Source organism: Panthera leo, chromosome B3 (assembly GCF_018350215.1).
Source record: "Panthera leo isolate Ple1 chromosome B3, P.leo_Ple1_pat1.1, whole genome shotgun sequence".
In the NCBI taxonomy this organism is placed as follows: domain Eukaryota; kingdom Metazoa; phylum Chordata; class Mammalia; order Carnivora; family Felidae; genus Panthera; species Panthera leo.
In genome coordinates, this window is record NC_056684.1 from 60902372 (window position 1) to 60920488 (window position 18117).

The 18117-nt window shown below is 49.0% G+C and overlaps 1 protein-coding gene and 1 long non-coding RNA gene across 5 annotated transcripts in view; one reads left to right on the forward strand and one right to left on the reverse strand.

The window, feature by feature from the left end:
- Nucleotides 1–18117, forward strand: part of PLA2G4E (phospholipase A2 group IVE) — a 57371-nt gene that overhangs the window by 22267 nt on the left and 16987 nt on the right. Inside the window, exons 2-7 of one of the 3 annotated variants that reach the window (XM_042942297.1) lie at nucleotides 6606–6678; nucleotides 11987–12123; nucleotides 13748–13879; nucleotides 14677–14717; nucleotides 16328–16370; nucleotides 17233–17296. In XM_042942297.1, the coding sequence (XP_042798231.1) occupies nucleotides 6606–6678; nucleotides 11987–12123; nucleotides 13748–13879; nucleotides 14677–14717; nucleotides 16328–16370; nucleotides 17233–17296 (490 nt within the window). The other 2 variants (XM_042942296.1, XM_042942295.1) reach the window with 2 other exon arrangements.
- Nucleotides 9493–13754, reverse strand: LOC122222151. 2 transcript variants are annotated; one of them, XR_006203626.1, is made up of 3 exons: nucleotides 13639–13754; nucleotides 13162–13241; nucleotides 9493–9653 (listed from the first exon to the last, which is right to left on the reverse strand). It is a non-coding gene; the product is annotated as an uncharacterized LOC122222151 (long non-coding RNA). The 2 variants fall into 2 exon arrangements; XR_006203625.1 differs by lacking the exon at nucleotides 13162–13241.

An 18117-nucleotide genomic window follows, 5' to 3' on the forward strand; every position in this document is an offset into this window, starting at 1 on the left:
AGCTAGGTCTGTGGTCAAGACTCCTGGGTCCATCCGATTCCTCATGGCCTTGTAGAGAGACCCTGGGTTCAAGGAACGGGTTGCCAGGGCTCCAGACCAGCTCCACCTCAGCTTTCCCATTTACCTCAAGCTTCCAGTTTTCCATAGGCACGCCATGGCCAGGACTTTCAGCAGCAATTTCTTCCTCATTCCCCTCCTCAGGGTTCCCTCCTCCAGCCTACACTGAATCACTGAATGAGACAAGTGATGCCCTGAAAGTGTCTTGTCCTTTTGGGGTGGGAGATGGAGACCCTACTCAGCCTCCAATGAGCCCAAGGAGGGTAGCTCTGAGCTGCATGGTGCCTGGTGCCCCACTGCCTTGGCCAAGATAGACATCACCTCCTGGGATGTGCCACTTTTCCCCCACAGCACCTCAGGGAGCTGGAAGAGCCTCTGGTCAGCGCATGTTCCTGCCTCCCCAGTCTGGTTGAGCCTGTGGAACCTGGGCTGGGGGAGAGCTTCCACAGAAGGGACAGGGCAAGTGAAGCAGCTGAGGACTGCGCGGCCCTCTCAGGTCCCAGAGGGTGCAAGGCTCAGAGCTGGCCTTCTTGCCGTGACCTGTCACCTAGCCTGTGTGATTAAAAGGGAAAACAGCATGGTAGCTCCTCCCGGGAACCCCCTGGTCTGGGATGTTGCTCAGATTAGCTGGGAAATGTTCTGAGGTCCCATAAAGTCCCCATCCCAATGGTGTCGTCTTAGGGAGGACCCACGCATCCAGGGAGGGATCACCAAGCTGTTCGGGGCTCTGATACAGGTGTTGCAAGGAACAGGCTACACCCAGCTCACTGGGGAGGAGGAGGTGGCACCACCGGCCACGCCTGTCCTAAGAAGCCCTGGGGACAGATGGCCCACAGTCTCCCTGCGCACTGTCTTCCCCTCTCCCGCACCCCAGACCTTGTGGGCTGGTTTAGTTAGGGTGTGCCTGGCCCGGGGATGGGTATCACACCCACCACCTCTGAAACAGGGTTGTCAGACCCTCTCCCCAACTCCCACCCCCACCTGGGAGCCTGTCCCTGGGATCCCATCTGTAACCACTCTTCTGACTAATCTGTGGTGACAGCTAGACCTGGGGTGCAGGGTAAGCCCTGAATTGAGAGCCAAGGGCCTACTCCTGCCTCTGCTATTAAGTAGTCCAGTATGTGACCCGGAGCAAGCTTTGAGCCATTTTGGTTAATTCTCGGTGAGAGCCAGCCTCCGGGTAGATGGAAAGTGTGCTGCCCTGTGGTCAGGTGGATCTGCACCTGAGTCCCGGCCCTGCTGTTTCTGGGCTGTGTGTCCCTGTGTGAGATGCAGTATCTCTAAACCTAGTCTTGTCCCCTACAAAGTGGGGATGGCAGCACCTTCCCCACAGTGTGGCTGGAGGGCTAAACGAGAGCAGACGCAATGTAGCCAGCACAGGCTCAGGGCCTGGCATGCTGGAGGAGGGTGGTGAGTTGTGCTCCCCAACCTCCGCCAAGGTCATACCTATAAAGATGGGCGTGGGAAGGGGTACTATTGAATTGCATAATAGCCAGTCCTGAGGGCAACATCTTTTCCACAGGAGATCCCCCTGTCCTATGTAGGTCTCAAGGGGGAAGTAGGGTCCTGAAGGGATCAGCCCCAGGAACCAAGGCCAGGGAGGAGGCTGGAGCTGGAGTCGTGTGTGTGACCGCAGCCTGAGTAATAGAGCCCTTCCTCCCACATGGCTTCCCTGAAAACTAGGCTCACCCTGAAAACATGGCTTTCAGGCTTCCCTGAAAACATGGCTCACCCTCCCTGTAGGTTATTAACGTGTCCGAATACACTTCTGCACTGTTTGACAAATAGTTTCTGCCTTGAGCTCCAACCCCCTGAGTACTCCCTGCTCCTTACCCAGGACCCCCCAATGGCCCCATGAACCGAAGGATTGATGTCCAACCCTGCTGCAGGGCTGCGGTCCAGCTGGTATGGTATCTGGCCGTGGCTATGATTTCATCGTGATAACCAGCCAAGGTATCTTGTCCGAGGGACAGGCTTATCCAAGTCCCTAAAGTGGTTACCCTTACCACACTATAACCTGCCCCATGAACTTGCCATAATGTTGCCGGTTTCTGGCTCCCATCTGCTTTGTGCTTTGTTCTCTTGGATCTTGGTAATTGGATCAATTATCTCTGGGGCCATGAAGTTTTGCTTATCTCCAGCACCACTCCAGTTCAGCTGGTTATACCAGGAGCAAAATATTTACATTCATTTTTATCCAAGAAGGTCATTTTTCTCAGACCTAGTTCTTGGAATCATCTGGGCCCAAGACCTGAATCCCATGTTCCCACTGCCTACCTCTCAGCATGGCCCCTCTGGGCCGTCTCCCAAACTCCCTGCCCGGTGCTGCCTCTCTGCTGGCAAAGATGTCAGAGTAGTTTGTAGAGCCCTTTGGAATCGAGTCTCTCCTGCAAATTCTTGAGCTAGAAGTTGTGATTTGAGACTCAAGGTAGACCACGAAGGAGCCCTCTAGGCTATTGGGAAGCAGAACTCCTCCAAGAACCCTTACACTTCGGTGTATACTGGCTCTTTAAAAAAAGAGAGAGGGGCGCCTGGGTGGCTCAGTTAAGCATCCAACTCTTGGTTTCAGCTCAGGTCATGATCTCATGGTTTGTGAGTTTGAGCTTCACATCAGGCTCTGTGCTGACGGCGTAGAGCCTGCTTGGGATTCTCTGTCTCCCTCTCTCTCTGCCCCTCCCCCACCTGTGCTCTCTCTCTCTCTCTCTCTCTCTCTCTCTCTCTCTCTCTCTCAAAATAAATAAACTTTAAAAAAATAAAAAAGAGATCATGAAACATATTGGTAGAAATGTAGCCAATAAAAGCATTACTGGTAGAAGGACTACCAGAGTTTGGGGATTATTGGAGGGCCTTGAGGGAATTCAGAGTGAAAAGAAGAAGCTGTTAGGAAAAAAGGTTCTAAGAGGAAAAGATGAAGGAGGAGGAGGTGAGGGCCAAGCAGCACCTGTCTCTGCATTGAAAGTTAATGGTTGCTTTCCTTTTTAAAAAAATTTTTTATATTTATTTTTGAGAGAGAGTGTCAGAGTGTAAGCAGGGGAGGGCAGAGAGTGAGGCAGACACAGAATCTGAAGCAGGTTCCAGGTTCTGAGCTGTCAGTGCAGAGCCCGATGTGGGGCTCGAACCCATGAACCGCGAGATCATGACCTGAGCCAAAGTCAGACGCTTAATCAACTGAGCCACCCAGGTGTCCCAAGTGTTGCTTTCAAGTAAGATGACAGCATGATCATGATTATGAGCAACAGGCTTAAGAATTAGAACTGGATTCAAACTCGGGTTCCTTTGATTCTAGCTGAGTGCCCACCATCAAAGGACTTGGTCTCAGATTCGCCATCTGTAAAACGAGGCTAATAATAACTGCTTCGAGGGGTGTTGGAAAGATTGAGCAATATGAAACACAGAGATTATACACACAACGCTTAGCATGTGGCACACAGTCAAGGGATAGTAGCTGGTGTTGTTAGCCTTGCTGAGTTAGAATGCGAAGAGATGGTCAACCTCACTGGAAGGCATCAGGGTTAGATAGTGGAGGACTTTCCCTGGGAAGCAGGGAGACCTCGAGTGAGGTGCTGCGGGAAGCTGTGAGTGCTCATCCCTTCCAGACAAGACAGAAGGGGGGTCAGGCAGGGCTATGGGCAGCCCTCCTGGAGGCAGAAGAAGGGCTGTGATGATCGAGAGTCCTTCAATACTAGGGAATGTCCCTGAGGACTGACCCTTGCCTGAGCTGAGGCCTCTGGTGGCCCACATTTGAACTCTCGTTGCCATCTGAGAAAGTGGGCCACTGGGAACAGGCTTTGCCAGAACTGCTCTCCTGGGTGAAAACCGACTCCTGCTTCCTCACAAGATCATACCAGGACACCCGCTGCGCCAGCTGGGGAGTGAGAAATGAGGAGCCCATCATGCCCAGAGTGGGTACGGCCAACAGCCACAGCCATATTTCCAAAGCCAGGAGAGAAGTGGTGTATGTGGCCTTTGCCTCGAGCCACCCAGCTCAAAACAGAATCTTGTTAGATCAAGTTATGGGCTGTGAGGATTTCCAATATTTCGGAGTTAATCTCGCAAAAGGATTCCTCAGACCTGTATATGACTGTCAGTTTGGCTTTTGTTCTGATCAGAGGCAGCTGTTGGGAATTGAGGAAGAAGGGACCTGAAGTCTGACTTACACATCTATCTCAGGTTCTAAGTAGCAGCCTTCCCAGGCTTCGTTCTATTGTTGCTGTTTAGAATAAGCCCCAGAAGAGGCTGGAAGGACAGACATCAAAACGCGGACAGTTCCCCTGATGAGAAAAAAAAAATAATTGTAACTATGTGTGGTGATGGATGTTAACCAAACTCGTTGTGGTAATCATACTGCAGTATATATGTATCTCAACTCATCTTGCTATATACTTAAAACTAATATGTTATATCTCAATTGTATCTCAATTTAAAAAGATAGCAATACCTCAATCATAGCAAGATAACAGGACCTCAAGGTCTTAATGAAGGTTTTAAAATGTAAGGAAGGGGTGCCTGGGTGGCTCAAAGGGTTAAGCATCTGACTTCGGCTCAGGTCATGATCTCACGGTTTGTGGACAGCTCGGAGCCTGGAGCCTGCTTCTGGTTCTGTGTCTCCTTCTCTTCCTGTTCCTCCCCTGCTTGTGCTCTCTCTCTCTCTCTCAAAAATAAATAAAGATTAAAATTGTTTTTAAAAATGTAAGAAAAGTGACAAATAGTAAATATTCAGTAGATGTTAGTCATTGCAATATTATCTCTGATAATAGAACCGAGGCAGATAAACTATCTTTATACATTCTGAGTTGAAAATAAAAGTGATTATAACATTAAAAACAAAAAACAAGTGAAAATAGTGATCTCTCTGAGTGGTGGGATGCTGGAGACTCTTTTCTTTTTCTTCATACTTTTATGTTTTTCCCAAAACCCCAACAATATTTTAAATAGAGAAGAATTGCATATTCTTAAAAAGGTGTAATATGATTTTGGCAACAGGGCAAACTATGTGGAGTGTGAAAGGTCCTAACTCACAGGCCTCTTTTTTTTTTTAAATTTATTTCTTAATTTACATCCAAGTTAGTTAGCATATAGTGCAACAATGATTTCAGGAGTAGATTCCTTAATGCCCCTTACCCATTTAGCCCATCCGCCGTCCCACACCCCATCCAGTAACCTTCTGTTTGTTCTCCATATTTAAGAGTCTCTTATGTTTTGTCCCCCTCCCTGTTTTTATATTTTTGCTTCCCCTCCCCTATGTTCATCTGTTTTGTCTCTTAAAGTCCTCATATGAGTGAATTCATGTGATTTTTTTCTTTCTCTGACTAATTTCACTTAGCATAATACCCTCCAGTTCCATCCATGTAGTTGCAAATGGCAAGATTTCATTCTTTTTCGATTGCCGAGTAATACTCCATTTTATATATATATATATATATATATATATATATATATATATATATATATATATACACACACACACATATATACATATATACACATATATACATATATATATACATATATACACACATATATACATATATATATACACATATATACATATATACACGTATATATACATATATACATATATATACATATATATGTGTGTATATATATATATATATATATATATATATATACACGCATACATACCACATCTTCTTTATCCATTCATCCATCGATGGACATTTGGGCTCTTTCCATACTTTGGCTATTGTTGATAGTGCTGCTATCAACATGGGGGTGCATGTGTCCCTTCGAAACAGCACACCTATATCCCTTGGATAAATGCCTAGTAGTGCAATTCCTGGGTCATAGGATAGTTCTATTTTTAGCTTTTTGAGGAACATCCATACTGTTTTCCAGAGTGGCTGCACCAGTTTGCATTCCCACCAACGATGCAAAAGAGATCCTCTTTCTCCACATCCTCGTCAACATCTGCTGTTGCCTGAGTTGTTAATGTTAGCCATTCTAACAGGTGTGAGGTGGTGTTTCATTGTGGTTTTGAGTTATATTTCCCTGATGATGAGTGATGTTGAACATTTTTTTCGTGTGTCGGTTGGCCATCTGGATGTCTTCTTTGGAGAAGTGTCTATTCATGTCTTTTGCCCATTTCTTCATTGGATTATTTGTTTTTGGGGTGTTGAGTTTGATAAGTTCTTCAGAGGCCTCTTTAAATAGGGTCACTTGGTCAGATGGAGGAGTTCCATGCATCTTCCATGGGCACAGGCTGGGAGTAGATGGTAAACAGATTCCTCTAAGCCTGGTTAAAACTCTCAGGGAAGGGGCTTCAAATCGTGAGATTCAAACAGGAGAAACATGAACAGAACAGGCATGAAGCCATCCCTTTCCAAGGTGTGCTGGCTCCTAGTGAGGCGAGAAGTAAGCCCCTCACCTCAGCAGTCTTGGGGACCAGCAGTGTCCTCAAGAGCCCAGAAATGTGGATTGACTGTGAGGAGGCATCTTGGGTCTGAGCAGTGGGAGACTGTGTCTAGCTTGAGCTGCTCTATCAGTTGTCATCACCTGAAGAATGAGTCCGCTGTCCTCTCAACCCACAGGGTGGGGTCTCTCCATGCCACCTGCTGACAGTGAAGGTCATCCGGATGAAAAATGTCCGGCAGGCTGATATGGGTGAGTATCCGGTCTTCCCTCCTTCTCTGCGTATGGGGCCTGGAAGGAGTCCTGCCCTGGCTGGAGAAACATCAGAGGTGTTTGTGTTGGGGGGTGGGGGCAGGGTGTCTGCTACACTCAGGTTGTATTTCAGACTTTGGGGTTGATATCATTTTTCCAGGCCCCCCTCCTAGCTGTAACCTTGGCACTACCAGCCCCTGTAGGGTTCCTGGGTCTGAGAAAACTGTTCGCCTCACTCTCTCCTCCCCACTCCCCACTCCCTAACACCCATTTGTGGGACCAGCAGCTTCTCCCACACGGGCACTTCTTGCTTCTGCATGAGTTTATGAGCTATTAGGGGTGAAGAAGAAGGAGAGCCCCTTCTGCCAGCCTAGTCTCCGTGCCCCTGCTCAGTGCATGGATCCCAAACTGGGTTCTGGGGTTCATGGTGGAGGCCACATGGCACCAGCTCTGCAGTGTAGCCCCATGGATGTGGTTTGACTCACCAGCACTGTTTGTGCAGTGTTTTCTTACAGCCTTGACTTCACCCTCATCCCAGCCCCTCCTGCATTCCAGGTTATGGGGGCCCTGGGAAGTGTTTGGCTTCAATAGGAAATCAAGGCATCTGGGTGGGCTAGATGCTCCCCTCATGCTTGTCTTTTCAAGAAAGCAGGAGAGCCCAGATCCCCTTCCTGTGCTCCCCTCAACTTACCCCATCCAGAGAGAGGCTTAGCCCTCAAGGAGGAGAGAGCTCTGTGTCAAGGCCCCCTGGCTGTGGGGGTGTCCGCATTCACAAGAGCCACCAGGCTTCCCCAAAGCTCCATTTTACTCCCACTGCCCTCACCCTGGGATTCAGCTAGACTCAAGAGCCTCATGGGGGCAAAGAATGCCGACAGCCATGACACCAAGTATACATTTTAACAAGGGAAGACTTTTACACCCAAAGTGATTATAGACTAGTAACAGGAAATGGCATTCTAACTTTGTCACTGTAGAATTTAGACCTGGAGGAGGACATTGAAAGCCGGGAGTAGCTAAGGAAGGCTGCTCTGAGGGCCTGGGGTCTGAAAGGGGCAGGGCATGGGCATCCAGAGGTCCTGGGAGCCCCATCTGCAGGAGGGGCAATCCTGAGGGAGGTAGAGGAGCCACATGACACCTGTGGCCAGTGGGGGTGGGGAGGGAGAAGGGCAGGCCTCAAAACAACATGTGCTCCTCCCACAACCTGAGGGTAGTGCTGAGGCCCACTCTGCATGTGAGGTCTAATGATTGCCTATGGTGGAAACAGTGTTTATTCCAGGTCTGGACTCTGGGGGGTAGAGGGAGGAGGAGCAGGGGAAGGAGGCTAGGGCCAGGCAGAGAAGGGATGGGGATCCAAGTGATAGGGCACCTGAGTTCTTGAGGAAGGGATTGCATGATTTCCTGAGGTCATATGCAGATTGTGCTGAAGCATAGGTGGGGAGAGTCTGACTAATTTGCTGGGAAACTGTTGTAGCAATGCAGGCAGGAGTGTGTACAACAAAGGAGGGAGGGCCCTGGGGCTCAGGGAAAGCTAAGAGGTCACGAAGGACTCCAGCTGGACCCCCTGGAGGGCATGGTGTCCAGAGCCCATGCCAATGGGGGCAATTGCAGCCAGTGTCCAGTTGGGCCTAGCTCTGCCAAGAGGCTGGCAGGAGGCCCAGAGACTTCTCCTCAGGCTCCTTGGGCCCTCCCAGGCCACCAGAGAGTGATCTGAAGAGAAGGGTTCCCTGGGTCCAGGGACTGGCCACCTCTTTTGCCTTTTTTCCAATGCCACCGTGGGTCACTGACACTTCACCCACCCCTGGGCAGAGTTCACCCACTCCCCCCACCCTGGGATACCCACAGCTTGCACATGCCCACAGCTGTATTCACCTGCCTCCACTCCTAGGGTGTGTGTGTCCCAACCCTTCGGGTCACACAGGTTGCACGCTCTCATGGCATGCCTGCACCTGTGTGTGCAGACCTTCCCTTTGTCCAAGCCCCTTTCTTCTGTCTTCTCCTGCCACACCCATCCTCTGCATATCCCAGAGGTGGGGAGATGGGAGAGCAGGCAGCCAGACAAGAGGGCTGAGGTCTGGCTCCACCACCCTCCTCTTCCCCTTCCCCACACACCCCTCTGGCACACAGCTGCCTTTGGGGGTTTCCAGGCCCCTTTGGGGAACCCCTTGTTGTTTATGTTTCTCTCATTTCTCCTGAGGAACAGGGTGGAAGGCATACATGGTGTCTGGGGCTCTAGCCTGGGGCACGTTCCTGTAGACTCCACAGTTGACCTAGGCTGGGCTCTTCTGTCACCTTGCCTAATGAGGTTTGCAACTATCCTGATATCTTCTGGGTCCTAGATTACTCCTGCCCCAAACTTTTCCCTTCTAGCTTAGATCAAAACTGAGCTCCACTCTGGTCCAGCCCTCTAGTGTCTGTCTGAGTTTCCTATGATTTCAAGGAGCCTGAAAGGGATGAGATTCAGTGATGACTCCCTTGTCAAGGTACGCTCTGGCCAGCCCTGAGCCAGGACTGGATAGAGTGGACCTAGAAACCTCCTAGCTCCCAAGAGGTGTTATTCCTCTTGGGAAAAGAAAATTAAAACTCAAACCAGTACCCCAAGGGATGTGAGGCAGGTGTCTCCAGAGGTATTAGGAAAATAGTGTTCTCAACATCTGTAGATCTCACTGAGTCATCTTTGCCACCCACATTCCAGGAAAGGAAGCATGTCATTCAAATGACCAAGCTCTCTGTCACTCTAAAAGGAACAAGGATAAAAACCTATCAATGCCTAGGAAATCCTCTGCAGTCCCTGAAATACTCAGAATTGGGTCAGTGTTGCTTAACTATTCTTTATTGCCAACATGCTGGTCACTCTCCTTATAGTCAGATAATGATGCCTGCTCCAGATTATCATCCAGGCCCCTGGCAGCCTTGCTCCACCAAATCATCTCTCCCTCTCCAGGATTTCACTCTCCTTCCCATTCTTGTGGAAATAACTGAAAAACAAATCAGTGCTTGAAGTGTGGGTGTGTGATCAATCCTGTCTCTTCCAGTATTTGTATCTTAACTAGAGATTTAAACCTTAGGCCAAAAATACTGAGATTTTATTTCATGGGCTTAATGGGATAAGCATAGACTGATAATAGGAAAGGGATTTTGGAGGCAAAGGGGCCTTTACAGGGTCAATCAAATCATGCTAAGCAGATAGGTATAGAGTTGGTGGGGTCCCTGCCTGCAGGTTCCTACTGTACGGGAGGCAAACCTGAGGAGAATGTTTCAGGCTAAGGAGGAATGACGAGTGTCCAGGAAAAGCCAACAGAGAGGTCCCGGGAGATCCTGGGGAGTCTCCCTATAGACAATTGGACATCAGCTTACTTGCCTATATCTGTGGTGCCTCAGTCCAGAATTTGATACTGTGCTCTAAATCAGGAAGTTGGGCTTTTCCATTCAATTCATTTATTCAGCAAATGTCTGGCAAGTGCCAAAACACAGACTCCAGGCCTTCTTGGTGTTCAAGGTGCAGTGGAGACAGATGTTCTGACCTGCATTGTAGTGTGGTGTAACCAGAGCCCTGCCAGGAGAGGAGCAGAGGCTCTAAGCTAGGAGGAGTACCTGGCCCAGAGGTGGGGGCTCAGAGAAGGCTTCCAGAAGAGGCTCTTCCTGAAATCTGAAGAGGCTAGCCAGCAGAAGAGTGGGAAGTGGCAGCAGAGGTGATGGTGGCCTTCACCAAGGCAGTGGCAGTACAAGTAAGAGGTGGGTGGTCTGGTGAGGTCAGAGGAGTTAAACTGATGCCATGTGAGAGCCAAGGACAACACTTGGTGTCTGGGCCAGACACCTGAGTTGACATGAGGAGGAGTAGGCTGGGCACAGAAGGGTCATCATTTTCTCTGCATCCCTCTGGGTTTTGGTCATTCTTTGACTCTGGATTATCTGATTATGGCCTCTAAAAGCAGTGTCGTCTTACCTTTATTGGATGGGAGGAGAGCCATGAATTCCAATTCACTGAATGGCCAGCCCTCAAAGATTAATCAGACATTGGAGATGAAATCAGAAGCTAGGGATACTAATGATATAAACTGTGGTTCTTACCTCTGATAATGTTCTCAGTGTAGTGACAGCATGAGACCAGTCAGTCCAGGAGGACATTACTAATAATAACTATGAACTAGTTTGGATCAGTCCTATCAGAACAAAACTCCTATCTTCATACTAGCTTCACCAAGTAGAGGACTCTCTGACACTGGAGATTGTATTGACTTTTATCATTTCCTAAAAATCTGGTGTGTGCCCTGGGAATTTCTCCAGCAGATTGCCGGGAGAGTGACAAGGCAGTCATGGCACCTCTTCCTCCCTCCTCCCAGGTAGAATGGAGGGAGGGAACCAGGCTAAGCTGCTATTTTTTTTGCCCTATGCCTTCTGCTGTTCCAACTAGAAGACCTGAGAAGCATTCCTCTACTTTAGGAGAGACTTTTAAGAATAAAGCCTTTGTCCCTTCTCCAGAGCACACACAGTAATATCACCCTTGGGTTGTTCATTTCAAATGAGAAAAAAGAAGAAAAAAAAAGGATACGGCCTCAGATGTGAGGGCTTCTTGGGTCACCTTCCTCATGCTGGGAGACTCGTGTAGGTATGAAGAGCCTGGTAGCTGCAGTTGAGACATTAAGTCATATTTAAATTGTGGTCCTTGCTTCTAGATTCTCCTGAGAGGGAGACAGAATCTGAAGCAGACTCGGCACGGTCAGTGCAGAGTCTGACTCGGGGCTCGAACTCACGAACCATGAGATCATGACCTGAGCCAAAGTCAGAAGCTTGACACCTGAGCCACCCAAGTGCCCCAGACTGTGCTCCTTCTAATCCTTGCTTGTCACCAGCCCAGAGGAAGAGTAGAGCCCTACTTTGGTTTCCCTGGTACCTTGGCTAAACAAGGGTTAAACTGGATTTTATGGGACTGGTTCTTCAGCTCTTCCCTTGGCAGAGGAAAAATTGTGTGGCCATACCTTGTCCCAATCTAGCAAGTATTTGCTCAAAAAGCTAGGGTGCTTCTGAAAAGAGCCAGAAGCCTTCAGTGTCCATGAGAAGAATCCAGTGGGACCTGAATCCCCCTCTGTGAATTTTCTAGCCTGCAGGCTGTGGCCTTCTCGAGACCTCTGGGACAAAGGTCTCTGGAGATCCAGACCCATGAGTCAGGAGGGTAGACAAAGGCTAAAGCTGAGACAAGGGCTTGCTCTGGAAGTGACTTGCCTGAAGTTTCCTTCTGATTCTACACTCTCCTCTCTGGCCCCGGGTTGATTCCCCAGTTTTCCCCCCAACCCTTGTCTTCCTTGGACAGTGAGCCAGACAGACTGCTTTGTGAGCCTTTGGCTGCCCACTGCTTCTCGTGAAAGGCTGAGGACTAGGACCATCTCCAACTGCCCAAACCCAGAGTGGAATGAAACCTTCAGCTTCCAGATCCAGAGCCAAGTGAAGGTGAGACTTGGAGGACAACACCTGTCAGCCCTGCCTACATTTCTGCTCCCCTCCATGACTACTTGTCCTTCTGTTGCTTATGTGTCCTTCTTATGTCTATTTTCCTCCCACCTACTTCTCCTCCTCTTAGCAATCCATCTTTCTGCTCACCCACTCCTTTATTAGGCCTGCCTCGTGTTTTTCCCTCTGAGTCTACTTATCTTTCTACCTTCTTTCCTTTCTCTCTTGTCCTTCTACCTGATCGTTGCTGGAACTTGGTGCTCCCTGCCACAAAACTGAGTGTGCTCCAGAACATGCTCCAAGTAGGAAACTAATGGAGGGGAAGGGCCATTCTATTCACTAGGTCTAAGGCCAGTCTAATTCCAGCTGGAGGGTTTACCCTCTCTTAAATCCTTTTTAGAAGGCTTTATTATTTCTAATTCCTTGAGTGTCTGTTCTTTCCTTTGTTGAGTTTTTTCATGGTGTTGGCCTTCCTCAGATATATGGTGATTCTAAGTTGTGTTCACATCTCCTATGGGAGAATTCTCCCTTGAGCATCCCAAGCAGAGTGCTCTTAAAACAAACTTGGCTTCATCATGGAGGTATTGACCCCAGTCTTGGGATACTTGAGGCTTGACATCTCCAGCTTACTGCTTCCACATTTTAGGATGATTATTTATTTCTGGTTCATGATGAGTCCTTTTAACTTTCAAGAAGGACTTTATACTGTTACTATAAAAATATCTCTTCTATCATATATATGGTTTTGATAACCATATCATATATATGGTTTTTGGCATGGGCTCAGTTTGCCATCTTGAAAGCAGAATTTGAACTTCCTTTGTCTAAAGAGCTATGGAGCTGTTCATATGAATATGTGGGGTTGGTTGTGGGGCATGTCTGTGTTTCTAGAAAATCTCATTCAGTAGGGAACCACCAGACCACCTTATGTCCACCTGGTAGGGACCAAAGAGGCAAACCCAGCCCCAACCCACATCTCCCAGGATCCTTGGAACCAGAGACCTCAGAGGCTAATCCATGTCACCCAAAACCACTGACCTCAGTGTTCAGCCAGATGACAGGGCAGCTGTTCAACTCTTAACATAGCTTTGGGACCACTCATAAGACCTTATTAGGATCTGATAAACCAAAGTATAGAGTTCAAATACCTCACCCCAAGGCCATCAAGTATGAGAATCACTGTAACCTGTCACATCACTCCCCTGGAGTGTTAAGGTGTTAGTTTCCCTGAATTGGGTTTTCTAGTAATTAATGGGCTGTCTTCAGCAACTGGGGTCCCAGTGCTGAACACAGTCTATGACTTGGGAAGGGTTTTGCTTGTTCTGCACTTCCATCATTCCCCCAGGTTAAATGACATCCCTCACACTTCACAGACCCTTCCCAACCTTGCAAAAGAGAAAAATTATCCAGGAGAATCAGAGCAGAGGGTCAGGAAGTCTTCGGAGAGTTGGAAAGGAGGGTATAGACACTATCCCCCACCGCCCGAGTTCATTTTTCTACAAAAGTCTCTCATACCTGGGCAGGGACCTGCATGCTGTTCCCCAGACCTCAAACCCACCTCCTTGCTAGGGAATGGGTCCATAAAAACACAGTAACCAGACTTGCACCCTCCCTTTTCCCCTAGAACGTGCTGGAGCTGAGCATCTGTGATGAAGACACAGTGACACCAAATGACCACCTGTTGACAGTCCTCTATGACCTCACCAAGCTCTGCTTCCGAAAGAAAACCCATATGAAGTTCCCACTCAACCCAGAGGTGGGTGCAGGTGTCCAGTCCCTCAGCCTCCTGCCTCATGAGGAGCAGCTGGTTATTTCTATGATGCCACTCTATGGGCTTCTCTCTGTCACCAAGTGAGGAAAAGATAGTACTGCTGGGTCAATCCCAGTGCTATTCTTACTAGTTGTGTAACCTTGCAGAATTTATTTAATTCCTCTGTATTCTGTTTCCTCATCTATCCAATGGCAATGATGATACCTACCACTTAGGGTCGTTGTGACATTGAAATGGGAAAACATGATTAAGGCACCTAGCACTGTTCCCGGTACAAAATGGAGGTGTAATAGGTATTGGTTCCCTTTCTTCCCTCCGAGTCCTGCTGTTGGGATGGCCCAGGGAACAGGGGACAGATGAGGGAAAAGAAGAGTAAATCTGAAAATCAGAGAAAGAGCTGGAAAAGACCAGGATATTACCCATTCAGTCATTCAACAGAACTTTATTTCCTACTATGTTCCAGGCACTGGGAACACAGCAGAGAATGAGTATCCTTGCTCTTGCCTGAATTACATTCTGGCAGGGAAATTAAGGTCCAATGAAGTCACAACTTCCTGAAATTATACAAGAGGTGGGAAGGAATGGATGAAGGAAGGAGTCCCTATCCTTCAGAGTTGAGCTTACAGGGGACAATAGTTCAGCTCTCTTTTGCCCAAGGTGCTGAGCCCCTTGGGAATTCAGGAGAGCAATGGGAAGCGGGGGGTAGAAGCTAAAGGGGCATGTTCTGGGGAAGACAGGTACAGCCCCAGCTCACAGCTGCCTTCCTTTTATCCCTCTGCCAGGGCATGGAAGAGCTGGAGGTAGAGTTCCTGCTGGAGGAGAGGTGAGTAGGTCCCAGCCCCGTAGGACCCCACTGAAGTCCTCACTCCCCAGTGGCTCCAGGCACAAGCATTTCAGAGCCTAGTCTGCCTTTTTGCTGCCTTCCCCTCTTCCACGCTTACCCCTGACACCCCACAGGGTGCATCAGAATCACTTGAGGGTTTCTAAATACTATAGGTGCCCGGGCCCCACCCCTACTCACACTATTCTACTGACATCAATATGGCTTCAAAGATTAAGAATTCTGGCCAAATTGCCTGCCTCAGCTCCCTTGCATTCCTGAGAGTGGCCTCTGGGAAGAATTCCTGCCACATGGTGATGGGGTCTCGTAGATGCCAGGCTGAGAAAGAGGTCAGGACCAGGGTGTCTCATCCTCAACCCCAAATTATTAGAATAAGCTCCCCCAAACCCTGGCCTGAAGCAGCCTCTCCCCCTCTGCACCCAACTCTAGAATCACATCAAGAGGATGCTCAGGCCCAACATATGGGGTTATTTCCCATCATTTTCAATTAGGAAAATGACCCAGGTCTTGAAGATACGACTATGCTGGGAACTCAAGTAGAATTAGGCCCCAGAGCTGGAAGATAGGAAAGAGAAGAGGACAAAAAGAGGAGGGGGGAAGGGAATGGGAAGGGGAGGGGAGAAGTCTGCTCAGGATGGTAGTGTGCCTTGTGATTGGGCAAACTGGGCAGCTGACTCCTCTCCATAGTCTTGGTAGAGCTGAGCACCACACCCTCCCCACCCCACTGCCACCCCTGCCATGTTAGGATCTGCAGAGGAGCAGGGGGAGGGTAACAAGAAGGCTTACCAAACTCCATTCCAACAGTCCTCTGCCTAGGGGCTCTTGGAACTCTTTGGGGTGCCTCATTTCCCATCAACAGCTGATTGACAAATTAAAATCAACTCTGTTTCCCATTGAAGAAATCTGGGCTCTCTCCTCCAGTTCTTGATCTAACAAGACTTTTAGGGGGGAAAATTCCTTATAGCTTGCGAAATGAAACGTGTCACAATTGGTAATAAGAGTTGATCTGGAGACACAGTCATCTTGGGCCTAATTTTGGCAAGGGAGGCTGTGGACTCCCCTAGACTAATTGTAACCTTGGAGGCTTATGTTCCTGACTTTATAACATGAAGACATTTCATATTCACCAGGCCCCTCTCTAGCTGGGTCATAAGTGTTTGTTAAATGCATGAATTAAATAAAGCGCAGACAGGAGAATGGGTCATTTTTGCCACCAGAACTATTTACTGCATCTGTTGCAGCTGGTGAGCTCAGGCCCCTCCCTGCTGCTACCTATTTATCCTCATAGTTCCCTACAGCTGGGCATAAAGAAGCATTATCCCTGAAGAAAAAAAAAGAAAGGAAGGAAATAAAGAAATAAAGGAAGAAAGAAAAGAGGAACTCTTTTCCTTCCATCCTATACATTTATTTTTTTCCTATTCTATTTAAAATGTTTGCCACTTTTTCCCTTGACAACCCGCAGAGCTAATGTTTCTTAAGCTGCTATTTTTCATAAATTTTCATTATTGACCCTATTTAGGTTTTTCAACACCTTTGTGAGAAACCAGGCAAGAATGCTATAACTGACAGGGAGTTCTCATTTTGTTTTCCAGTCCCTTTCCACCTGAGACCCTCGTCACCAACGGCGTGCTAGTGGTAATTGTCCTTCCAGGTGCCTGTAGCTCCAGAGGCCTCATATGGCTGCTGCTCCCAGGGGAACAGAAGCTGAGCCCCTGTCCCGGAGGCCGCCAGGAGTCAGACTAACTAAAGCAGGCCATTTGGGGGCTTGGATGGGTGGAGCAGGGACTGGGTCCCTGCTTCTAGGGAGGAGGGAGCTGGGGCATCCATACCCTGGCCCAGCATCCTGTGTCCCACAAGGATGGCCCCTCCCCTTGGGAGGTTCCCCAGTAAAAGCACCCACTTGGAAGCAGCCTCCTCCCAGAATCTGTCTCTGTCCCATTTCCCCCCAGGTCCGATCCCTCTATAAGCACAAGCTCAGTATTTAAAAGATTTTCATAATTCAGCTCTTGGTACAGACATCTCAGTTAAATGCATTTAAAGCCTTAGGATTCAAGGAGATCTCCCCCCCCCCCCGCCCCCCCCCCCCACTGCCAAATCAGCCTTTGGGAGTTTGTGGTAAAGGAATTTGACTTTAGAAGAATGTTTTGTTGGAAGTTCTCACTTCCAAAGCTCACAGTGGAATGTCCCCTCTTTTTCTTTTGGACCAAATCCCTCAGGTTCTATCCCTGACCTGTAGCTGAGAACATGGCCCCTAGTAAACGGTGACCCTACATCCTAGATTTTTCAGGACGGCTTCATTTTCAAACACTGCATCTCTTAAGGAGATGAGAAGCCTTGACTGGGTTCAGAAAATGTGGTCAGCACCATTGTTCCCTGGAGTCAGCCCCAAATCAGCCCAGCGCTGAATTTATCCCCTCATTCTTCACCTCCTCCCTTTGGCCTGGCAGAGGGAGGACACAGCTTGTGACCAGATGGACTCTCCCTTCCTTTGTTTTAGTCTCGACAAGTCTCCTGCTTAGAGGTTCATGCAGAATGCAGGAGGCAGAAGAAGAGCAGGAAAAGTGAGTCCTTTGACCCCCGCTGCTGCGGGGGGGTGGAGGGGGGAACAGGTAGTCTTTCTTCCCACCGCTGCCCTAAGCTCAGTCAGGACTGAGCCTGGCTGGGGCTCCTTGGGATCACACCACCCTCAGGGGCCATGAATCCCGCCCCCTCCCCTGCTCTGGAAGGAGCATGCTCTTCCAAGTACCCACATGACCCTCAGAACCTCTCAGGCCTGATGAGCGCCCTGGGCTGAGGTCAGAGGCACATCCCTGCCCACTGTGCCCACGCCGGTCTGCACTGCACTCCTGCCAGACCAGAGGTTCTTGACAACACCCAGGGCCCCTCTAGCTGCACCCATTCCTCTGGTCATATTATAATTCATGGAGGGTCCTAGAATTTTATGGCTGGCAGGGACCAAAGAGATCGACAATTACAAGACTCTTCCGTTCACCGCGCCACCCCATCTCACCCATTCAAGTCTTCCAGTCCTGTCCCAAGAGAGGAGAGCAGCCTGGCCACACGGACATGGGGAAGGGTCGGGGAGAAGGACCCACACGCCCGAACGGGTGGTGCGGTGAGGTCCTGCTTCCAATGTAGTAGGAGGGGGACCAGTCCAGAGGACTCAGTATCTCAGGGCTTTCTGGGAACTTCGTTTGTCAGCACCACACACAGCCTTGTTAATTGCAGATTCCTGGGATCTGCGTGGCCCTACAGAGTAAGACTCTGAGGCATTTTAACCAGGGCCCTCGATGCTTGTAAACCCCCGTCCTGGGTTCCTCCAGCTCGGCATTTTCCTGATCCAGGCTGGGGGTGGGGAAAGGGGCTTCTAGGGGCTCAGGCC